The following is a 25,539-nucleotide window of genomic DNA, read 5'->3' on the forward strand; positions in this document are numbered from 1 at the left end:
TTCTTTCCTTTGGCATGCATTTATTCATTTCAGGATATGGTGGGCCAGCAGCACCTGTAGCTCTAGCTTAAAGGACATCCTTCAGTGTCCAGGATCCGCCACATCCTCGGGCTTTCTGCCAGCCAGTTCCTATTGGCAAGCTAAATTTGTACTCCTGTCACAACCAGTGTCCTAAAGCAGTCACTACCAATACACCGGCAGTCACAACCAATACACTAGCTGTCTGTTGCCTTTTGTACACCAGAGGGATAGGACTTCAAGGTCCACTGTGTATCATCATGTTGTGATCATGACTGCAGGACCAGTGCAGCAGGGTTCATTTCAGTCTTCAGACTCTTCTCCAGCAGCACCAAGCTCTGCACGGCCAGGTTCCTGCAGTCTGCATCAGGGTCCCCTTCAGCTACGTCTGTCAACAGCACAAAAAGTCGGACCATGAGTATCATTATTACCGTAAACAGGTAGAAATTAACCATAAGGAACAATAAGGCTGTTCAAGCAATAAAACAAGCATGTCATTTTTTTTAATGCAAGGCTTTTTTAAAATGCAACACAGTTGATTCACATTGAAAACCCAAACGTTTATGATTCTGTAACATTTTTAACATTCATGTGTCTTCTGGACTATTGGTAATGTCCTTGGGAGAATTTAAATTCCCATTGATGAGTGAATGGCGTCAGACAGTCTGCGCAGGACAGGATATCCTGGATTCCCTCCATTTCCCAGCAATGCTCACCCCAGCTGTGTGTGTGTGTGTGTGTGTGATCTCAGATTGACACACACTGAGCAGCTGCATGAACATCTGGACTGTGCTCTTTTTAACCACATTTTTCTGGTCATCCCTAAAATACACATAAACCAAGGTCAGCCCTGAATGATGTCATCAAGGGTGTGTAAAACTTACAGCGCTAATGTGACATGCTAGAGACCCAATGGTAGGCTTAGGGTCAGAAATACCCTGAAAACAACCTGCCATTTTCAGTTCATCAACAAAATCATTATATTTGAGAAGTGGGACTGCAGTGTGGCGACAGCAAAGGAGTCGTACTACTTTGAACTGATGTGCGGTGAGCTTTTTAGCGCCAGTGGCAGCTTAAGCATCACCCAAGTGGGTGCTGCCCATTAGTAGGAGTGCGCCTACAAAGTCCAGTGTGGATGCAGAGAAGCTGAGGAGGACTGAGGATGAAAGCAAGTTGACACGACTCGGGCTGGTACCCGAACTAACCTCTCCCAGCCCTTAACCAACAATGCAGTTAAGAAAAAAAGTGGAGTAAAAACTAGATGAGTCAAAAATGAAAATAACATAATTAAAGAGCAGCAGTAAAATAACAGTAGCGAGGCAATATACAAGGGGTACTGGAACAGAGTCAATGTGCAGGGGTACAGGTTAGTCGAAGTAATATGTACATGTAAACTACATGTAAAGTGGCAGAACACGTGTAACAACACCTGCACAGGATCGGTACATCCAAACGTCACACCTGCGGGACAGGTACTGGATGGCAAAAACAACTGCCCGAGTTACACCAGGAACGCACAATCTCTCCATCAGCGCTCAGACTGTCCGCAATAGGCTGAGAGAGGCTTAACCGAGGGCTTGTAGGCCAGTTATAAGGCAGGTCCTCACCAGACATCACCAGCAACAACAACATAGCCTATGGGCACAAACCCACCGTCGCTGGACCAGACAGAACTGGCAAAAAGTGCTCTTCACTGACGAGTCACAGTTGTGTCTCACCAGGGGTGATGGTCGGATTCGTGTTTACCGTCGAATGAATGAGCATTATACAGAGGCCTGTACTCTGGAGCGGGATCGATTTGGAGGTGGAGGGTCCGTCATGGTCTGGGGCAGTGTGTCGCAGCATCATCGGACTGAGCTTGTTGTCATTGCAGGCAATCTCAACGCTGTGCGTTACAGGGAAGACATCCTCCTCCCTCATGTGGTACCCTTCCTGCAGGCTCATCCTGACATGACCCTCCAGCATAACAATGCCACCAGCCATACTGCTCGTTCTGTGCGTGATTTCCTGCAAGACAGGAATGTCAGTGTTCTGCCATGGCCAGCGAAGAGCCCGGATCTCAATCCAATTGAGCACGTCTGGGACCTGTTTGATTGGAGGGTGAGGGCTAAGGCCATTCCCCCCAGAAATGTCCGGGAACTTGCAGGTGCCTTGGTGGAAGAGTGGGGTACCATCTCACAGCAAGAACTGGCGAATATGGTAGAGTCCATGAGAAGGAGATGCACTGCAGTACTTAATGCAGCTGGTGGCCACACCAGATACTACCTGTTTCTTTTGATTTTGACCCCCACCCCCTTTGTTCAGGGTCACATTCAATTTCTGTTAGTCACATATCTGTGGAACTTGTTCAGTTTATGTCTCAGTTGTTGAATCTTGTTATGTTAATACAAATATTTACACATGTTAAGTTTTCTGAAAATAAACGCAGTTGACAGAGGACGTTTCTTTTTTTCTGAGTTTAGGTAGTTTAAGTGACTAGGTATAGATAACAAACAGAGTAGCAGCAGTGTAAGGGGGGGGGGGGGGGAAGAGACAATGAAAATAGTCTGGGTAGTCATTTTATTAGGTATTCAGGAGTCTTATGGCTTGGGGTAGAAACTGTTAAGAAGCCTTTGGACCGAGACTTGGCGCTCCTGTACCGCTTGCCATGCAGTAGCAGAGAGAACAGTCTATGACTAGGGTGGCTGGAGTCTGACAATTTTTCGGGCCTTCCTCTGACACTGCCTGGTATAGAGGTCCTGGATGGCAGGAAGCTTGGCCCCAGTGATGTACTGGGCCGTACGCAATACCCTCTGTAGTCACTTGCGGTCGGAGGCCGAGCAGTTGCCATACCATGCAATGATGCAACAAGTTAAATCTATATATATATATATATATATATATTTGCAACTGCGACCTGGCCAAGTAAAAGCATAGCAATTCGACACATACAGCAACACAGTTACACATGGAATAAACAAAAAACATACAGTCAACAATACAGTAGAAAAAAAAAATCTATATACAGTGAGTGCAAATGAGGTAAGATAAGGGAGGTAAGGCAGTAAATAGGCCATGGTGGCGAAGTAATTACAATATAGCAATTAAACACTGGAATGGTAGATGTGCAGAAGATGAATGTGCAAGTAGAGATACTGGGGTGCAAAGGAGCAAAATAAATAAATAAATAAATAAATACAGTATGGGGATGGGGTAGGTAGATAGATGGGCTGTTTACAGATGGGCTATGTACAGGTGCAGTGATCTGTGAGCTGCTCTGACAGCTGGTGCTTAAAGCTAGTGAGGGAGATATGAGTCTCCAGCTTCAGTGATTTTTGCAGTTCATTCCAGTCATTGGCAGCAGAGAACTGGAAGGAAAGGCGACCAAAGGAGGAATTGGCTTTGGGGGTGACCAGTGAGATATACCTGCTGGAGCGCGTGCTACGAATGGGTGCTGCTATGGTGACCAGTGAGCTGAGATAAGGCGGGGCTTTACCTAGCAGAGACTTGTAGATATCCTGTAGCCAGTGGGTTTGGCGACGAGTATGAAGTGAGGGCCAACCAACGAGAGCGTACAGGTCGGAGTATGAGTGAAGGATGCTTTGTTGCGATATAGGAAGCCGATTCTAGATTACATTTTGGATTGGAGATGCTTAATGTGAGTCTGGAAGGAGAGTTTACAGTCTAACCAGACACCTAGGTATTTGTAGTTGTCCACGTATTCTAAGTCAGAGCTGTCCAGAGTAGTGATGCTGGACGGGCGGGCAGTGATCGATTGAATAGCATGCATTTAGTTTTACTTGCATTTAAGAGCAGTTGGAGGCCACGGAAGGAGAGTTGTATGGCATTGAAGCTCGTCTGGAAGTTAGTTAAAACAGTGTCCAAAGAGGGGCCAGAAGTATACAGAATGGTGTCGTCTGCGTAGAGGTGGATCAGAGAATCACCAGCAGCAAGAGCGACATCATTGATGTATAGAGAGAAGAGAGTCGGCCCGAGAATTGAACCCTGTTGCACCCCCATAGAGACTGCCAGAGGTCCGGACAACAGGCCCTCCGATTTGACACACTGAACTCTATCAGAGAAGTAGTTGGTATCACTCATCAATATTAGAATTATAATTCCTAAAACCAGGTCTCAAGCATGGATTACACTTGAGGCCCATGCGATTTCCACAGAGTTGGGTATGGCTGCCTTTTCCTGTTACGCTCCTTGCCTATGGAATAGCCTGCAGACTAAACTTGAGACTCTTGTCCCCCTTGCCCATTTTAAATATTTATTGGAGGATTTTTATTTTTGTATTGCTTGTAACTGTTTTGGGTAATGCAAGTTCTTGTGCTGTTAGGGGAATAAGCGATGTGTAAATGTAAAATGTTGTTGTATTTTTTTGTGTTATCTGTGATCGTTTTGTTTGTCCTGTGTAGTTTCTTAATCATTGTACCTAAACTGTATGTGTAAACATGTATACGCAGGAACTAGCTGTAAAAGAGACCTTGGTCTCAGTCTGTGTTCCTTGTTGAAATAAAGGTATATATAAAAATAAAAAAAACAGGCAAGGCAATCATTTCAGAAACCAAGTCTGTCGAGTCTGCCAATAAGAATGTGGTGATTGACAGAGTCGAAAGCCTTAGCCAGGTCGATGAATACGGCTGCACAGTAATGTCTCTTATCGATGGCGGTTATGATGTCGTTTAGGACCTTGAGCGTGGCTGAGGTGCACCCATGACCAGCTCTGAAACCAGATTGCATAGCGGAGAAGGTACGGTGGGATTCAAAATGGTCGGTAATCTGTTTGTTAACTTGGCTTTCGAAGACCTTAGAAAGACATGGTAGGATAGATATAGGTCTGTAGCAGTTTGGGTCTAGTGTCACCCCCTTTGAAGAGGGGGATGACCGCGGCAGCTTTCCAATCTTTGGGAATCTCAGACGATACGAAAGAGAGGTTGAACAGGCTAGTAATAGGGGTTGCAACAATTTCGGCAGATCATTTTAGAAAGAGAGGGTCCAGATTGTCTAGCCCGGCTGATTTGTAGAGGTCCAGATTTTCCAGCTCTTTCAGAACATCAGCTATCTGGATTTGGGTGAAGGAGATATGGTGGGGGCTTTGGCGGGTTACTGTGGAGGGTCCCGGGCAGTTGATCGGGGTAGGGGTAGCCAGGTGGAAAGCATGGCCAGCCGTAGAGAAATGCTTATTGAAATTCTCAATTATAGTGGATTTATCGGTGGTAACAGTGTTACCTAGCCTCAGAGCAGTGGGCAGCTGGGAGGAGGTGCTCTTATTCTCCATGGACTTTACAGTGTCCCAGAATTTTTTGAGTTTGTACTACAGGATGCAAATTTCTGCTTGAAAAAGCTAACCTTAGCTTTCCTAACTTCCCTGAAAAGTTGCATATCATGGGGGCTATTCAATGCTAATGCAGAATGCCACAGGATGTTTTGTGCTGGTCAAAGGCAGACAGGTCTGGAGTTCTACATTTTTTGAATGGGGCATGCTTATGGTGAGGAAGGCACTTTTAAAGAATAACCACTGACGGGATGAGGTCAATGTCATTCCAGGATACCCCGGCCAGGTCAATTAGAAAGGCCTGCTCGCAGAAGTGTTTCAGGGAGCGTTTGACAGTGATGAGGGGTGGTCGTTTGGTCGCAGACCCATTACAGATGCAGGTAATGAGGCAGTGATTGCTGAGATCTTGATTGAAAACAGCAGAGGTGTATTTGGAGGGCGAGTTAGTTAGGATGATATCTATGAGGGTGCCCGTGTTTACGGATTTGGGGTTGTACCTGGTAGGTTCATTGATCATTTGTGTGAGATTGAGGACATCAAGCTTAGATTTTAGGATGGCCGGGGTGTTAAGCATGTCCCAGTTTGGTCACCTAGGAGCACAAGCTCAGAAGATAGATGGGGGGCAATCAATTCACATATGGTGTCGAGGGTACAACTGTGGGCAGAGGGTGGTCTATAGCAAGCAGCAACAGTGAGAGACTTGTTTCTCGAAAAGTGAATTTTTAGAAGTAGAAGCACGAATTGTTTGGGTACAGACCTGGATAGTAAGACAGAACTCTGCAGGCTATCTTTGCAGTAGATTGCAACACCTCCCCCTTTGGCAGTTCAATCTTGGCGGAAAATGTTATAGTTAGGGATGGAGATTTCAGGGTTTTTGATGGTTTTCCTAAGCCAGGATTCAGACACTAAGGTTGGCAGAGTGTGCTAAAGCAGTGAGTAAAACAAATTTAGGGAGTAGGCTTCTAATGTTAATAACCTCTTACATCTAGACGTTCCGCTAGCGGAACACCTGCTCCAATATCCAATGATAGGCGTGGCGCGAATTACAAATTCCTCAAAAATACAAAAACTTCAATTTTTCAAACATATGACTATTTCACAGCATTTTAAAGACAAGACTCTCCTTTATCTAACCACACTGTCCGATTTCAAAAAGGCTTTACAGCGAAAGCAAAACATTAGATTATGTCAGCAGAGTACCCAGCCAGAAATAATCAGACACCCATTTTTCAAGCTAGCATATAATGTCACAAAAACCCAGAAGACAGCTAAATGCAGCACTAACCTTTGATGATCTTCATCAGATGACACACCTAGGACATTATGTTATACAATACATGCATGTTTTGTTCAATCAAGTTCATATTTATATCAAAAAACAGCTTTTTACATTAGCATGTGACGTTCAGAACTAGCATACCCCCCGCAAACTTCCGGGGAATTTGCTAACAATTTACTAAATTACTCACGATAAACGTTCACAAAAAGCATAACAATTATTTTAAGAATTATAGATACAGAACTCCTCTATGCACTCGATATGTCCGTTTTTAAAATAGCTTTTTGGTGAAAGCACATTTTGCAATATTCTAAGTACATAGCCCAGCCATCACGGGTTAGCTATTTAGACACCCGGCAAGTTTAGCACTCACCAATATCAGATTTACTATTATAAAAGTTTGATTACCTTTTGTTGTCTTCGTCAGAATGCACTCCCAGGACTGCTACTTCAATAACAAATGTTGGTTTGGTCCAAAATAATCCATCGTTATATCCGAATAGCGGCGTTTTGTTCGTGCGTCCCAGACACTATCCGAAATGGTAAATCAGGGTCGTGCGCATGGCGCAATTCGTGACAAAAAAAATCTAAATATTCCATTACCGTACTTCGAAGCATGTCAACCGCTGTTTAAAATCCATTTTTATGCCATTTTTCTCGTAAAAAAGCGATAATATTCCGACCGGGAATGTCCATTTAGCTAAACAGAGGAAAGAAAACAAAGCTTTCAGTCGACGCGGGCACGAGCCTGAGTCTCACAGTACTGTAACCAGCCACTACCCAAACGCGCTACTTTGTTTCAGCCAGAGCCTGCAAAGCCACGATTCAGCGTTTTGCCGCCTTCTGAGAGCCTATGGCAGCCGTAGGAAGTGTCACGGGACAGCTAAGATCCTCACTCTTCAATAAACAGAGACAAGAAGAACGACACCTTGTCAGACAGGCCACTTCCTGCATGAAATCTTCTCAGGTTTTTGCCTGCCATATGAGTTCTGTTATACTCACAGACACCATTCAAACAGTTTTAGAAACTTTAGGGTGTTTTCTATCCAAAGCCAATAATTATATGCATATTCTAGTTACTGGGCAGGAGTAGTAACCAGATTAAATCGGGTACGTTTTTTATCCAGCCGTGAAAATACTGCCCTCTAGCCATAACAGGTTAACATGTATGAAACCAAGGCTTTTACGGTTACAGAAGTCAACAAAAGAGAGCACCTGGGGAGTGGGAGTGGAGCTAGGCACTGCAGGACCTGGATTAACCTCTACATCACCAGAGGAACAGAGGAGAAGTAGGATAAGGGTACGGCTAAAAGGCTATACGAACTGGCCATCTAGCATGTTCGGAACAGAGAGTAAAAGGAGCAGGTTTCTGGGAACGATAGCATAGATACAAGGCATAGTGTACAGACAAAGGTAAGGTAGGATGTGAGTACATTGGAGGTAAACTTAGGCATTGAGTAATGATGAGAGAGATATAGTCTCTAGAGACGTTTAAACCAGGTGATGTCATCGCATATGTAGGAGGTGGAAAAACATGGTTGGTTAAGGCATATTGAGCAGGGCTAGAGGCTCTACAGTGAAATAAGACAGTAATCACTAACCAGGACAGTAATGGACGAGGCATATTGATATTAGAGAGAGGCATGCGTAGCCAAGTGAACATATGGGTCCAGCGAGTGGTTGGGCTGGCTGGGGACACGGCGATTCATACAGTTAGCAGGCCGGTGCTAACAAGCTAGCAGTTAGCAGGCCGGGGCTAACAAGCTAGCAGTTAGCAGGCCGGGGCTAAGCAAGCTAGCAGTTAGCACACGGGGGCAAGCAAGCTAGCAGTTAGCAGACCGGGGCAAGCAAGCTAGCAGTTAGCAGACCGGGGCAAGCAAGCTAGCAGTTAGCAGACCGGGGCAAGCAAGCTAGCAGTTAGCAGACCGGGGCAAGCAAGTTAGCAGACCGGGGCAAGCAAGTTAGCAGAAGGGCCTTTGGGGGACGTCGCGATGGAGGGTAAGTCTGTTTTTGCTTCTTCGTGCGGTGACGTCGATAGACCAGTCGTGGATTAGTAGGGTTCCAAGTAGCTCTAGGTAGCTAGCAGGCCGCGGTTAGCAGAATAGGCCTTCAGCGGACATCGTGCCTGAGGGGCCTGTTGGAATCCTCGAGCAGATTGTCGGTATTCCAGTTGTAGAGGATCGGCGGGGATCCGTGCCCCGTACCGGCAGTAAAAGGGGTCCGGATATTGTAGCCCAGGAGTGGGCTTCAGTGGTAGCCCAGGAGCCCTAGCCGGGCTAGCTTCAGGCTAATTGGTGCTTGCTCCGGGATGGAAACGCTAGCCAGGAGTAGTCACCCAGGATTGCGGTTAGCTAGCTGCGAAGATCCAGATGAAAATGTTCAGAGTTTGCGGTAGGAATCCAGGGATATGGAGAGAAAAAAAATAGGCCCGTTATGCTCTGGTTTTAGTCACGTTGTACGAACTGGCGAGAGCTTTCCGAGCTAAAGGTTAGTTGATGACCACTAGCAGTGGTTTGTTGACTGATAGCTGGTAGGTAGTTAGCTGGCTAGCTTCAGTTGAAGGATTCCAGATCCGAATTAAATAGAAATAATTTAGAAAAACCCCCAGATCCACGCCACATTGGCTGAGGCGGGTTGCAGGAGAGTATTTAGAAGTTGAGGTTTAGGAAAATATTTTTTAAAGATATGCGAAGAAAAAGATATAGACAAGGGACACGACAGGACAAAGATAAAGACGTCTGACTGCTACGCCATCTTGGATTAGTAAAATGCTCTCAATGGTGCAGCTGTAGAGATTTTTGAGGATCTGAGGACCCATGCCAAATATTTTCAGTCTCCTGAGGGGGAAAATGTGTTGTAGTGCCCTCTTCATGACTGTCTTGGTGTGTTTGGACCATGATAGTTTGTTGGTGATGTGGACACCAAGGAGCTTGAAGCTCTCAACCTGCTCCACTACAGCCCCATCGATGAGAATGGGTCCTCCTTTTCCTGTAGTCCACAATCATCACCTTTGTCTTGATCACGTAGAGGGAGAGGTTGCTATCCTGGCACTACACGGCCAGGTCTCTGACCTATTCCCTATAGGCTGTCTCATATTTGTCGGTGATCAGGCCTACCAATGTTGTGTCGTCGGCAAAGTTAATGGTGGTGTAGGAGTCGTACCTGGCCGTGTAGTCATGAGTGAACAGGGAGTACAGGAGGAGACTGAGCACGCACCCCTGAGGTGCCCCTGTGTTGAGGATCAGCATGGCGGATGTGTTGTTACCTAACCTTTCTACCTGGAGGCAGCCCATCAGGAAGCCCAAGATTCAGTTGCAGAGGGAGGTGTTTAGTCCCAGGGTCCTTAGCTTAGTGATGAGCTTTGAGGGCACTATGGTGTTGAACGCTGAGCTGTAGTCAATTAATAGCATTCTCATATAAGTGTTCCTTTTGTCCAGGTGGGAAAGGGCAGTGTGGAGTGCAATAGAGATTGCATCATCTGTGGATCTGTTGGGGCGTTGTGCGAATTGGAGTGAGTCTAGGGTTTCTGGGATAATGGTGTTGATGTGAGCCATGACCAGCCTTTCAAAGCACTTCATTGTAAAAGACGTGAGTGCTACGGGTCGGCAGTCATTTAGGCAGGTTACCTTAGTGTTCTTGGGCACAGGCACTATGGTGGTCTGCTTGAAACATGTTGGTATTACAGACTCAGTCAGGGACAGGTTGAAAATGTCAGTGTAGACACCTACCAGTTCGTCAGCGCATTGTCGGAGTACACATCCTGGTAATCGCCTGGCCCTCTGGCCTTGTGAATGTTGACCTGTTTAAGAACACATTCTTATTTTCAATGACGGCCTATGAACAGTGGGTTAACTGCCTTGTTCATGGGCAGAACGACAGATTTTTACCTTATCAGCTCGGGGATTCGATCTTGCAACATTTCGGTTACTAGTCCAAAGCTCTGTCCCGCTCCCTGAAAGAGACAGCTCTACTCTTAGCTCAGTGCAGATGTTGCCTGTAATCCATGGCTTCTGATTTGGGTGTGTACAGTCGTGGCCAAAAGTTTTGAGAATGACTCAAATATTAATTTTCACAAATTCTGCTGCCTCAGTTTGTATGATTGCAATTTGCATATACTTCAGAATGATATGAAGAGTGATCAGATGAATTGCAATTAATTGCAAAGTCCCTCTTTGCCATGCAAATGAACTGAATTCCCCAAAAACATTTCCACTGCATTTCAGCCCTGCCACAAAAGGACCAGCTAACATCATGTCAGTGATTCTCTCATTAACACAGGTGTGAGTGTTGACGAGGACAAGGCTGGAGATCACTCTGTCAAGCTGATTGAGTTCAAATAACAGACTGGAAGCTTCAAAAAGAGGGTGGTGCATGGAATCATTGATCTTCCTCTGTCAACCATGGCTACCTGCAAGGAAAAAAGTGCCGTCATCATTGCTTTGCACAAAAAGGGCTTCACAGGCAAGGATATTGCTGCCAGTAAGATTGCACCTAAATCAACCATTTATCATCAAGAACTTCAAGGAGAGCGGTTCAATTGTTGTGAAGAAGGCTTCAGGGTGCCCAAGAAAGTCCAGCAAGCGCCAGGACCGTCTCCTAAAGTTGATTCAGCTGCGGGATCGGGGCACCACCAGTACAGAGCTTGCTCAGGAATGGCAGCAGGCAGGTGTGAGTGCATCTGCACGCACAGTGAGGCGAAGACTTTTGGAGGATGGCCTGGTGTCAAGAAGAGCAGCAAAGAAGCCACTTCTCTCCAGGAAAAACATCAGGGACAGACTGATATTCTGCAAAAGGTACAGGGATTGGACTGCTGAGGACTGGGGTAAAGTCACTGTCTCTGATGAATCTCCTTTCCGATTGTTTGGGGCATCCGGAAAAAAGCTTGTCCGGAGAAGACAAGGTGAGCGCTACCATCAGTCCTGTGTCATGCCAACAGTAAAGCATCCTGAGATATTCATGTGTGGGGTTGCTTCTCAGCCAAGGGAGTGGGCTCACTCACAATTTTGCCTAAGAACACAGCCATGAATAAAGAATGGTACCAACACAGCCTCCGAGAGCAACTTCTCCCAACCATCCAGGAACAGTTTGGTGACGAACAATGCCTTTACCAGCATGATGGAGGACCTTGCAATAAGGCAAAAGTGATAACTAAGTGGCTTGGGGAACAAACATCAATATTTTGGGTCCATGGCCAGGAAACTCCCCAGACCTAAATCCCATTGAGAACTTGAGGTCAATCCTTGAGGCGGGTGGACAAACAAAACCCCACAAATTCTGACAAACTCCAAGCATTGATTATGCAAGAATGGGCTGCCATCAGTCAGGATGTGGCCCAGAAGTTAATTGACAGCATGCCAGGGCGGATTGCAGAGGTCTTGAAAAAGAAGGCTCAACACCGCAAATATTGACTCTTTGCATCAACTTCATGTAATTGTCAATAAAAGCCTTTGACACTTATGAAATGCTTGTACTTATACTTCTGTATTCCATAGTAACATCTGACAAAAATATCTAAAGACTGAAGAGGCAAACCTTCTGAAAATGAATATTTGTGTCATTCTCCAAACTTTTGGCCACAACTGTACGTAGTCACTGTGGGGACGATGTCATCAATGCAGTTGTTGATGAAGCCAGTGTCTGATGTGGTGTACTCCTCAATGACATTGGAAGAATCCCGGAACATATTCCAGTCTGTGCTAGAAAAACAGTCCTGTAGCTTAGCATCTGCATCATCTGGCTGAGTCACTGGTTCTCCTTTCTTTAGTTTTTGCTTGTAAGCAGGAATCAAGAGGATAGAATTTTGGTCAGATTTGCCAAACGGAGGGCGAGGGAGAGCTTTGTACGCGTCTCTATGTGTGGAGTAAAGGTGGTCTTGAGTTTTTTTTCCTCTGGTTGCACATTTAACATGCTGGTAGAAATTAGGTAAAATGGATTTAAGTTTCCCTGCATTAATTAAAGTCCACAGCCACTAGGAGTGCAGCCTCTGGATGAGCGTTTTCCTGTTTGCTTATGGCTGTATACAGCTCATTGAGTGTGGTCTTAGTGCCAGCATCGATTTGTGGTGGTAAATAGACAGCTATGAAGAATATAGATGAAAACTCTCTTGGTAAATAGTGTGGTCTACAGCTTATCATGAGATACTCTACCTCAGGCGAGCAAAACCTTGAGACTTCCTCACTATTAGATTTTGTGCACAAGCTGTTGTTTACAAATATACACAGACCGACACCCATTGCCTTACCGGAGGCGGCTGTTCTATCTTGCCGATGCAGCGTAAAACGCGCCAGCTGCATGTTATTCATGTCGTCGTTCAGACACTTGTCGGGTGTCTGAAGTAAATCCTTCGCGTCCGACTTGTTATAGAAAAATTCTTCCAGTACGAGATGAGTAATCGATGTCCTGATATCTAGAAGCTCTTTTCGGTCATAAGAGACAACGGCAGTAACATTATGTACAAAATAACTTACAAATAATGCAAAAAAACACACACAATAGAACAATTGGTTAGGAGACCGTAAAACGGCAGCCATCTCCTTCGGCGCCATTATCCAGCGGCCATGTGATTTTTCAAAGTTGTTTATGTTCTGTGTACTGCAATTCAGCTTTAGCTGCCAAGTACGGCCTACATGTAATCATAATAAACTACTACTAATGTCAATAAACTGTACTTCCTGAATTGACTGGGTGAGACAACTCTGTCAAGTATGTTGAGATACAGTAGTCTGGTCTCTACTCTTGTATATAGTAACAGAAGTGATACTATATTGCTCTGCCCTGTATTCTCACCTGCCAGCCATGCTCTGGTCTCAAACAGCTGATCACTGAGCTCCACCAGCAAACTCTGACTGGGCATGCTCAGAAAGACGGAGCAGACAGCAAATAGGACTCCTCGCCGCACCATCCTATGTTGGAAATACAGAGGTTGGGTAAGCCATAGACCAGTCCGACAAAAGACCTTCCTTCCTACCCACACTCAAACAGTTTCCTATTTATGACGAATGTATAGATATACTCACTGGTCAACGTGGTAGCGTACGGCCCAGACAAAGTCCAACAGAGCTCTGCCCATCTGAGTGGCCACCTGCAAAACACCAGACAACCCATTCAATCACATAGTCAAGTCACAGCAATGGGGATATTTTCTGAGGTGACATTATGATATACAGTAGCGAATAATGGACATGTTTTAGACACCTCACTCAGTCAAATACTAGTCTAGTCACAGCAAGGGGGACATTTTATGAGGTGACATCAGAAGAAATCGAGTTGTAGCCTACCGGAGCATTGACTGCTAGGTGCATGAGGAGTCCCAGCGTGTGGATCAGTCTCCCCAGGACCAGGTGGTCACCGCCCAGCAGGTCAAAGGTCACCTGAGGCCTAGGAGTCAAGGTCAAGGACAAATGTTAGTAGTGGAACAACGTTGTTCACTTGCATACAAGAACTCAAATACAATTGTGTAGCAAAAAAGGTGTAACACAAATAAACTGTGCTTCAAATGAAGAATACTGTATCTAACACATACAGTCTCTCACATTGCCTCACACTCACTTGCTAGGGACCCATACATTCCCACACATTACCTGTCATAGTTTCTGAGCAGAGGGAAGAAGAAGTGGCCAGCAACAGGGGCATAACGGTTTGGGGTGGGCTTGGCTGGGGGGTGAGTGACGCCCTGAAATGAGGGCAGAACAAAACTCATCTTAACATTGATCAGGAATCAGATTTAGCTACTGTATGGTTAGAGTCTTAATTCCAGTATTATTTAAAAGGCAAAGAAATAACTTTATTGAAACTGTTGTGCAGCCTACCTTACTGAGCCGTTTGGTCTTACTCTGAATCCGCCTCTCAACCACTTGTCGCCAGTGTATGGGGTCATCGCCGGGGTAAACGGGTGTATCCATGGTAACCCGCTGAATGGACTTGGATGGACCTCCTTTGTCAGTGATTGGTTGAGAGAGCTCCTGCGCAGACATAATGAGGACCTTACATAGGGGAGACAACAGTTAATAAATAGTTATGAAGCCTTTATAAAGGCATTCTACATTCACAAAAGATACTAGGGAGGAACCGTGTTCTCTTCACCTCCAAAATATCCAGCCGTTGTCGTATACTGTAGTTCATGGAGTAGAACTCCGTGGTCAGATACTCAGTCACCTGTGAATGAAAGGGATGAGAATTAAAAAGGACATGGTGTATTTAGCAGTGAATATTGATAATACACACAGACCGTACAAAACATTAGGAACACGGTCCTGATATTGAGCTGCCCTTTGCCTCAGAACAGCCTCAACTCATAGGTGCATGGACTCTACAAGGTGTCGAAAACGTTCCACAGGGATGCTGGACTCCAATGCTTCCCACAGTTGTGTCAAGTTGGCTGGATGTCATTTGGGTGATGGACCATTCTTGATACAAAAGGGAAACTGTTGATTGTGAAAAACCCTGCAGCGTTGCAGTTCTTGACACAAACCGGTGTGCCTGGCACCTACTACCATACCCCATTCAAAGCCACTTAAATAGTTTGTCTTACCCATTCGCTCTGAATGGCACACACACACACAATCCATGTCTCAATTGTCTCAAGGCTTAAAAATCCTTCTTTAACCTGTCTCCTCCCCTTCATCTACACTGATTGAAGTGGATTTAACAAGTGACATCAATAAGGGATTATAGCTTTGCCTGGATTCATCTGGTCAGTCTGTCATTGAAAGAGAATATGTTCCTAATGTTTTGTACACTCAGTGTATGAAACTAAACCATTAAGGTGAAATATCTTACGGGGACAGAGTCGGTGACAGTGAGGGCCACCATAGCAGCCTGCCTGAGACTCAGGAAACCCACAGTGTTGTACCTGTCCTCCATGTGCAGCAGCACCTTGCTCAGCTCAACACTGACCTGAGGAGCGACAAACATTAAGGGAACGACTATAACAAGGGAACTATATGCTTATCATTTGAATGTAGTAAACAGTGTGTGACCTCTCACCTCTTGGGCTGTAGAAGTGTTCTTCCTCACCAAGCCCTCAATGGCTCTCAGACTGAGATCCACCCTCACTGGGTCCTCAGAGGAGAGGAAGGCTGGGGAGAGATGGATGGAAGGATGAATGGACCAATCATTTAACAAGTTAGTAATATGAAGCGAGCATTGGTAAGCTTAAATGGAAAAGGGGGATACCTAGTCAGTTACACAACTGAATGCATTCAAAAGACACTTGCACATATGAGCTATCTTTTTTACACTGGCTTCTTGGAAGTTTGAATGCATTCAAACGACATGCGTCTTCCCAATTTAACCCAACTCCTCTGAAGCAGAGAGGCGCGGAGGGCTGCCTTAATCGATGTCCACGTCATCGGCGGCCAGGAGCAGTTGTTGTCGGGGATTAACTGCATTGTTCAATGGCAGAACAGCAGATCTTTCCACCTTGCCGGCTGAAGGATTCGAACCTTTCGGTTACTGGCACAACGCTCTTAACCGCTAGGCTACCCCCCAATCTCTGCTTACTTGTCTTTTTGTCAAGCATAACTTTTTGTGGAAGGTACTACACTGCGTACAAACCCCCCTGAATAGTCACTGTTGTCGAGATACAGTTTCCTTGTAGGCCTATTTGGCGGTGAAACTGAAGCAAGCTGTAGCCTATTGCCTGTTTCTATTTTAGTCTGTCAAAAAATGTGAAACTGTGTCTATTCGGATCTGGTAAAAGGCCGACATTTGATGGTTTCAAATAAGAAAATACTATTTGTCACATGACAATAGAAATAGAAACATTGTGATTTTAGAGACACAAAGTAACAACAGCCTCTATGATGAAAGGGATCGGAGTCAATCTGTTACTGGGGCTCTTACCATCATCATGATTTACATCATTCAGATTCATCAAATCACTTTGTTTATAAGCCCACTAGGCTTCTCATTTGTTGTCATTAAATGTCCTGAATAACAGAAAGGAAATACCTTCGGTGTTCCGTGCAATAGCCTAGGACAGGTATTCCCAAACGGGAGTAGCAATGCCGATGGGGGTACGCCAAATAAAAACGCGATTCACAAAAAAAAAATCTCTCTCTATATATATATTTTTTTTCCCCTCCAAAAAAATTCACATTTTCAAACAGTCCAATTCTAATACATTTGGGTGAGCTTTTTTCCCCCTCGCCTGAGTAGCCATAGAGACACATACCAGTGCTACCAGCAGTACTACACATTCACCTGTCAACGACACAAGTTGTTCTGCTTCCACGAGCACATCCAATGCTAGCATCAGTAATTCTACATTTGTTGTTAGCCCAGCTAACATGGACACTGACAGTTGTGAATCTGATGCAGCCGAAGAGCTACTACCCCCTTACCCGGGAACGCGCCAAACAGACAACGAAGAGGCACAAATATATATATTTTTATTTAACTAGGCGAGTCAGTTAAGAACAAATTCTTATTTACAATGTTCAGTGGCAGAATGACAGATTTTTACTTTGTCAGCTTGGGGATTCAATCCAGCAACCACTCGGTTACTGGCCCATCGCTCTAACCACTAGGCTACCTGCCACCCCAATATGATGAGAACTACATTGATTTGGGGTTCACTTATATTGGGAGTAGTGCCTTTCCTCAGCCAGAGTGTGTTACACGTGCTAAAGTACTATCTCATAACTCGATGAAACCTTAACTCTTGCGCAGACATTTAGAAACAAAACATGACAATTTGAAAAAGCCACGGGAGTTTTTTGAGTGAGAATAAAGACGACTTTAGAGTAGTAAGATATGTAACAGTAACACATACCATTAATAAGAAGGGGCTAGATGAGTCATATATGGTGAGCTACTGAGTGGCAAGGACAAGCAAGCCCCATAATATTTGGGAGGACTTAATTCTTCCTGCTGCCGCGGATATCGCTGGGACAATGCTGGGCGAAAAAAGAAAAAAAAAAACTAAACAGACAATGACTTCATCAAACACTGTTTCACAACACATCAGTGACATGGCAGGAGATGTTTTGAAACAATTACTGCTTCATATACAAGCCAGTGAATTCTATGAGTTATAGCTGAATGAGTCAACAGACGTGGCGGACCTGGCACAGCTCCTGGTATATGTCCGTTATGTTTATGGGGAGGTCAATTAGGAAGACATCCTCTTCTGGAAACCAGGACAACAGGAGAGGATATTTTTTAAGTACTGGACAGCTTTGTGACATCAAATAGACTTTGGTGGTCAACATGTGTTGGTATCTGTACTGATGGCGCAAAAGCCATGACAGGGAGACATAGTTGAGTGGTAATGCGCTTACAAGCAGTTGCTCCCGACGCCACTTGGATACACTGCAGCATCCACTGAGAGGCTCTGCTGCCAGGGGAATACCTGACAGCTTGAAAGACGTTTAGGACACAACAGTGAAAATGGTTAAGTTTGTTAAAGCAAGGCCCCTGAACTCTCGTGTATTTTATGCACTATACAATGATATGGGCAGCGACCATGTAACACTTTTACAACATACAGAAGTGCGCTGGTTATCAAGGGGCAAAGTATTGACACATTTTGTTTAAATTGAGAGACGAGCTTAAAGTTTTCTTTACTGAACATCATTTTCACTTGTCTGATGACGAGTTTCACACGACTGGCCGCAGGTACTTTCCTGAAACGGATGACACAAACAACTGGATTCGTTCTCTCTTTCATTCCCTGCCTCCAGTCCACTTACCGATATCTGAACAAGAGAGCCTCATCGAAATTGCAACAAGCGGTTCTGTGAAAATTGAATTTAATCAGAAGCCTGCCAGATCTCTGGATTGGGCTGTGCTCAGAGTATCCTGCCTTGGCAAATCGCACTGTTATTAAGACACAGATACCCTTTGCAACCACGTACCTATGTGAGAGTGGATTTTCAGCCCTCACTAGCATGAAAACTAAATAAAGGGACAGACTGTGTGTGGAAAATGAAAGAAGACTGAGACGCTCTCCAAAACAACCCAACATTGCAGAGTTATGTGCATCCTTTCAAGCACACCCTTCTCATTAACCTGTGGTGAATTTTCGATTAACAAATAAAGTTTTATATGTAAGATGGCTAAATAAAGAGAAATGATTGATTATTATTATTATTATTATTTGTGACCTGGTCCTATAAGAGCTATTTGTCACTTCTCACGAGCCGGGTTGTGACAAAAACTCACACTCATTCTTATGTTTAATAAATGTATTGAATAGTGTGTGTGTGGCAGGCTTACAATGATGGCAAAAAACAACATTTGAGAGTGCGCTGACCATGGTGCTAGAGGGGGTACGCAGCTGGAGGTTGTATGTTTGAAGGGGTATAGGACTATTAAAAAAAAAAGTTTGGGAAACACTGGCCTAGGCTACACAATTGCGCACAGCAGCCTAGACTCCGTGTCCAATCCGACGCACAGAAACATGAAGACATTAACACGTTACATTGATGCATTCTCTGTTAAATCTTGTAGACACGGCTGTAAATCCAGCAGACAATAGCAGATAATCAACATAAATTAAGGGGTATTGGATTGGATCCAACTGACTTCACTGGCGCAATGAACAAGACATCAAGATATTCTGGACATTCTTACGAACACCGTTTTCCCGCACAGGCATGCTACAGGCTGTTTGTCACTTGACTGTCATTCAGAAAAACATTTCCTGGATCAGCTGAAGGTCGAGAATATCACTAGGCCTAACTAAACAATTGGATACCAAATGCGCACCCAACAAGTAGGTATATTAGCCTACGCATAGCCTATTGAAGAATCGCGCAAGTTAGGTGATGGCATATAATGGGTCTCCTATTCAGATGATAACATTCACCCCTAGCCTACTGGTTAATCAGCTCACAGTCGTCTGGACACTTTCCTATGTGCAGTGCAGTAATATTTCCCTCTTTTTCATATCCAAAAAATGCAACTCGTAGCCTATTGATACACTATACACAGGCTACTGGTACCGATCACTATAGCCTAATACTTATTACAAGGTTGAAATAAAATGTATTTATATGTGCACACTTTTATTAATTAATTCATGCATTAGTAGGCTTATGGATTACATTTTTCAAGTTATCCCCCAAACTTGTTTATTTATTTAGTCTAAAATGAAGGCAATGAATGCAGGGCATTTTTCTTAATTTTATACAATATTCTGCCCATATGAACAAACAATTTTAGAGCATAAATGAACCTATATATGATAGCCTTCAGACAGATTTTGCTGTAAAATACAATGCGTTGCTTCGTCCATCTCCCACCGTTGGAGAGACCTATATACTGTATCTTACCCTCCAGACAGTCTCGGAGGTAGCGAGGTGGGGCAGCTTGGCTCATCTCCTGGTCAGCTGACATGTCATAGGGGGTGAGCTCATCATCACTGGTTCAAACACACACAGGACAGGGACATAGAGCCTAATCAATACAACACTACTATACCATGCCTTCTTAACTGTCCATGGGAAGATTGTAGTGATTTGAATTAAATATAAAACTTCAGTCTCACAGACAAAATTATGTTAATACATGTAGTGTATAACCATGGACTTTTTTTGCCTTTACCTCCCTTATCTCACCTCATTTGCTCACATTGTACATAGACTTATTTTTCTACTGTATTATTGACTGTATATTTGTTTTACTCCATGTGTAACTCTGTGTTGTTGTATGTTGTCGAACTGCTTTGCTTTATCTTGGCCAGGTCGCAATTGTAAATGAGAACTTGTCCTCAACTTGCCTACCTGGTTAAATAAAGGTGAAAAAAAAAAAATAATAACAAGTGGTATTACTGAGTGTTATGGGTTTGATTATGATAATACTATCTCTTACCTATCCAGCTCTGAGTCTGGGTCAGTTCCTGATTTCTGGGCCACGGAAGCAGCCTGGGATGGTACTGCCTGAGAGGGTACAGTCTGCCCTTTGACATCTTGAGGAAGATCCAATCTGTCATCAAGCGGCTCTGTTTCTTCCTCAGACAGTGGAGTCATCAGTGAGAGCAGCTCCTTGGTCTCCTCATCATGCTCATACTGAGCGAGAGAAACACAACAAATGAACACACACCCTTTCCTGAGTCCTACACAGGACTCATAACAAGACAGACATAGCCTATCTCCTTTCTTTAATGTGCACTGATCTGAACAGTAAATAGGAGAAAGCATTATGGTATTTGTTTTCACCTGTTCAGTTCTATCAGATCAGTATGAGCAGAGAAAAGAAAAATAGGGACAGTGAGCCACTTCAGACTATAGAGATGCACCCAAAGCCTAGGGAAAGGTGCCATACAATACTGTACTTCGAATTTGAGTTTGGCTCCATTGATGTCCATGCGGGAGCTGAGACACTCCCCCACCACCATGCCCATGCGCCTCACACGGACTACATTGCTGTCCAAGTGGCTTTGCATCCCTCCCAGCATGCACTGCAGCAGCTCTGACAGGGAGGAAGGAGAAAGGACAACAGGGTCGTGCTTGATTGGGCAGGAAAATGTATTCTATTAAATGCCCAAATGAACACAACCCAGAGACGGACAGGCCAGAAAGTAGTGTGAACAGCTCTGACCGTGTTACATAATACTGTGCCGTAGTGTTGTGAGTGTTACCTGAGCGTAGCTCCTGTAGTTCTGCATCACTCAGTAGTCCCACACACAGCAGCAGAGCCCGGCTCACATAGAGCTGCTGCTCCAGAGGGGTGTGTCTGACTGCACTGGGGTTAGCCCAGGCCTGGCACAGCGACCGCAGCACCTGGACACACGCGCACACACAGTCAATAACACGATCATATATACCCATATATCATCACAACACAAGTCTTATACGTTGTACACTCACCTGTATAAGTAGTGGCCTTCTCTCCCTGTCCTGAGCCAGGTAGCCCAGAAGAATGCTCAACACACGTGTCTGGGAGAAAGGAAGTTAAAGACTTCAGCTATAACAGAAGCTTTTCAATTTCCAACAATGATAGATGGACTAGACTCACCATCAGTTCACCGTCTCACCTCATATTTGTATTGGAGCAGCAGCAGTTTATGGGTGATGACAAACTGGGCCTTTTTGTTCTTCAACACCAGGTTCCCCATGATCCTGGACAGAGCATCAGGTCTAGGGGAAAAATAACACTTACATTACGAGAGAGAGAGGGGTAAATGCGGTGCATTAAAAAGTCTGTTTTTGACACCTTTTGATAACTTCTAGCTATCTCCCATCCCTCACCTGTTGACAGCCTGCACCATCCCAGTGAGCACGCTCTCCAGCCAGCGCTCTGGGACATTCTCCAGCAGCTTCCAGCACACCCTTTGCCACACCATGTCTGAACGCGTGCAGGAGGCGAGGCGAGGGGCCAGCACCCCAAATACTAACCCTGCAGAGAGAAACACACAATTATGTAACCTTTCTGATGATACAATGGGAAAGTGTTACAGTTGACAATCATCAATGCAGGAGGAACACATGCTGTTTGTAGCCTTGCTTACCACTGTGTCCCTGAACACAGGCCTTCCCCAGTGCCTGGGCCACAAAAGTCAGAGAGCAGTCTTTTCTATCTGGGAACAATAGTGTATTGACAGTGAGTTACACACATAATAAAATACTTTTCCAATAAGACAGTTAAAGTTAAAACAGCCATAAATAGGCCCTTAATCAGAAAGTACTGTCCTATATTAAAAAAAGTACTATCTTCTGCATTATATAAAGTAGACATAAACTGATGGATGGGCATACAAACCTCTCAGAGCCTTACAGGTTCTCTCTAGCACAGTGAGCATATCTCTGGCCAATAGGGGGTAGTACTGCTGGGGGAGGAAGAGGGTCTTGTTGTGGTGGTGCAGCTGGTTGGCAGTCAGGTCAGGCAGAGCCACCAGGCGGCCCAACAGGGTCTCTCTGAGCTGGGGAGAGTCGGAGGGGACCTTCCCCTGACAGCGGGTCCACAGTAGGACTGTCAGACGACCACTCTGAAGGAACCGCTCTAGGATGCTGACTAAACGGTCCAGACCTGCACTGGGGCTGCTGGAGATAGACGATCACACACATTCATGCACATCAAAACACACACACAAACAAGGAGAATCAATCAGAGAAATGTACAAGATGAGTATATCATTACCACACAGGTCGCCGGCAGCAAAGACACAGTTATTCACAGTATCAAGTAGCCCATTATATATTCCTGTCTCGCTGTCGCATGGAATGTGTAAACAGCCCAGATGCTCTGTTTAAACATTAACAATCCTCACGTATGGTTTTGTAAACCTTTGGAAATGTAATATCATTGAGAAATATACTACTGTTCAAAAGTTTGGGGTCACTTAGAAATGTACTTGTTATTGAAAGAAAATCACATTTTTTTGTCCATTAAAATAACATCAAATAGATCAGAAATACAGTGTAGACATTGTTAATGTTGTAAAAGACTGTTGTAGCTGGAAACGGCTGATTATTTATGGAATATATACATAGGCATTCAGAGGCCCATTATCAGCAACCATCACACCTGTGTTCCAATGGCACATTGTGATAGCTAATTCAAGTTGATCATTTTAAAAGGATATTTGATCATTAGAAAACCCTTTTGCAATTATGTTAGCACAGCTGAAAACTGTTGTGCTGATTAAAGAAGCAATAAAACTGGCCTTCTTTAGACTAGTTGAGTATCTGGAGCATCAGCATTTGTGGGTTCGATTACAGGCTCAAAATGACCAGAAACAAATAACTTTCTTCTGAAACTTATCAGTCTATTCTTCTTCTGTGAAATGACGGCTATTCCATGCGAGAAATTGCCAAGAAACTGAAGATCTCGTACAACGCAGTGTACTACTCCCTTCACAGAAAACAGGGGTCCACAGTAGGCAGAGTTGCAAAGAAAAAGCCATATCTCAGACTGGCCAATAAAAATAAAAGATTAAGATGGGCAAAAGAACACAGACACTGGACAGAGGAACTCAGCCTAGAAGGCCAGCATCCCGGAGTTGCCTCTTCACTGTTGATGTTGAGACTGGTGTTTTGCGGGTACTATTTAATGAAGCTGCCAGTTGAGGATTTGTCCTATTGCTCAGTTGTGCACCGGGGCCTCCCACTCCTCTTTCTATTCTGGTTAGAGACAGTTTACGCTGTTCTCAGCATTGTATGAGATCTTCAGTTCCTTGGCAATTTCTCACATGAAATAGCCTTCATTTCTCAGAACAAGAATAGACTGACGAGTTTAAGAACAAAGTTATTTGTTTCTAGCCATTTTCAGCCTGTAATCGAACCCACAAATGCTGATGCTCCAGATACAACTAGTCTAAAGAAGGTCCATTTTATTGCTTCTTTAAATCAGCACAACAGTTTTCAGCTGTGCTAACATAAATTGCTAAAGGGTTTTCTAATGATCAATTAGCCATTCAAAATGATAAACTTGGATTAGCTAAGACAACATGCAATTGGAACACAGGTGTGATGGTTGCTGATAATGGGCCTCTGTACAGCTATGTAGATATTCCATAAAAATAAAAAAAAATCTGCCGTTTCCATCTACAATAGTCATTTACAACATTAACAATGTCTACACTGTATTTCTGATCATTTGATGTTATTTTAAATGGACAAAACATTGCCTTTCTTTCAAAAACAAGGACATTTCTAAGTGACCCCAAACTTTTGAACAATAGTGTATATATTTTTTTAAATGTACAATTACTGGACATAGTTTTAACACAAATCCAACACCGCCATATTTCCATGTAACACCAACTTTCCAGCTTGTTTACAGAACAGAGGCAACCGCCTGTTCTTATTAGCTATCTAGAATCTCTGAACGCCTATGTGTAACGGAAGAAGAAAGCCAGAGAAGGGTAACTGAAAAATACTGTCAGCTGCAACTGTTTAGAAGGTGTACAGTACGTATATATTATATATTGGTACAATTATTTCTAGATGATATTAAAGTTAACTTCCAAAGGATTCCAAAACCGACTTGCACTATTAACGTTTATACATATAGCGTTAATAGTTGGGATTGTTGTATACACTGGCCGCGCTGTGGTCCATGGTTTGAATGAGTCTTTTAGAATCCCCTTGGATTCTAAAAGACTAAGTATTCACTATTAACATCTTAAAACATTTTTCTCACCTCAATGAGCTGATACCATCCATCAGCACTAACAGAGTCTGGTCTGGAGGACCTCGGAGGAACAAACCATCCCACAATTCTGTGCACTGGGCAACGGTAAGAAGCTGGAGCCAATCAGCATTGATGTTACTGATGAGAAACTGTAGGGTCCGGGTGTAGTGGGCTCGACTGAACTCTGCTCGCTGAGTTGATGTAATTGTACTTTGAGGCCCATCGTCCAGGTAACTGGTTAGTGTGTGTAGAGTTTTGGTCACCTCTTCCTTCTCTTTGGAGGTAGTGAGAGTTCGGACGCATTGGCCCACTGAGAGTCGAACTTCAACATCTGGGGTTAGGGACGGCATCATTCTCCAGCACCTGTTGGGGACAAGATTAGTTTATATAGTTCACGTGTTCTACCAATACTTTCAAATCACTGCTAGCTAGCTTCCTACCTAGGTAACGTTACACAGAAATGCATAAATCTGTTAACAGCATCATGAGATTTGGTTTAGATAGCTAACTACTGACAGCCCGATCCCTTAATTGTTATTATTGGACCAATTAACTACAGACGTCAATAGAAGAGGTCCTATGTTGGGATACTGATGAAAGACTATTAGGCACTCACCTGAATGTTTAGTTAACTAGCCTGTAGCCACCATTAGCCAGAATAACAGATTGTATTCCCACACCTCTGGACTACTCACCGGGTGATAAACGTTTGAAACGGTTTCACGCGGTGAATTAATCTAGTTGAACAAATACTGCAGCCCAAAACAAACTAAGGTTCAAACTGCTTTAAAAACAACCTATATTCTTCTAGCTAGTCTTAGCTACTTTTTTCACGATACAAAATAAAAAACGCCTGCCGCGCTAAATGAGTGCGCTAACAAAATATGTCCGTACTGAATAAAAG

At 44.1% G+C, this 25,539-nt stretch overlaps 1 protein-coding gene across 4 annotated transcripts; it reads right to left on the reverse strand.

Moving 5' to 3' along the window:
* Nucleotides 1–25,537, reverse strand: telo2 (TEL2, telomere maintenance 2, homolog (S. cerevisiae)). 4 transcript variants are annotated; one of them, XM_014156904.3, is made up of 20 exons: nt 25,252–25,537; nt 24,645–24,998; nt 22,263–22,540; nt 22,012–22,080; nt 21,752–21,899; nt 21,538–21,640; nt 21,371–21,439; nt 21,142–21,283; nt 20,836–20,972; nt 20,373–20,569; nt 19,835–19,923; nt 15,543–15,634; nt 15,336–15,452; nt 14,640–14,711; nt 14,366–14,539; nt 14,138–14,229; nt 13,835–13,934; nt 13,574–13,638; nt 13,344–13,459; nt 1–406 (listed from the first exon to the last, which is right to left on the reverse strand). In XM_014156904.3, the coding sequence occupies exons 2-20, from the start codon at nt 24,986–24,988 to the stop codon at nt 288–290; spliced, it is 2,523 nt and encodes an 840-aa protein (XP_014012379.2). In that variant the 5' UTR covers nt 24,989–24,998; nt 25,252–25,537; the 3' UTR covers nt 1–287. The 4 variants fall into 4 exon arrangements, with proteins under 4 accessions (XP_014012379.2, XP_014012380.2, XP_014012377.2 ...); XM_014156905.3 differs by having other exon boundaries at nt 14,366–14,518; nt 22,263–22,543; XM_014156902.3 differs by having other exon boundaries at nt 22,263–22,543.
* Between the last annotated feature and the right edge of the window lie 2 nt (nt 25,538–25,539).

The sequence above is a fragment of the Salmo salar genome, chromosome 19, assembly GCF_965601325.2.
Source record: "Salmo salar chromosome 19, fSalSal1, whole genome shotgun sequence".
Taxonomy (NCBI): domain Eukaryota; kingdom Metazoa; phylum Chordata; class Actinopteri; order Salmoniformes; family Salmonidae; genus Salmo; species Salmo salar.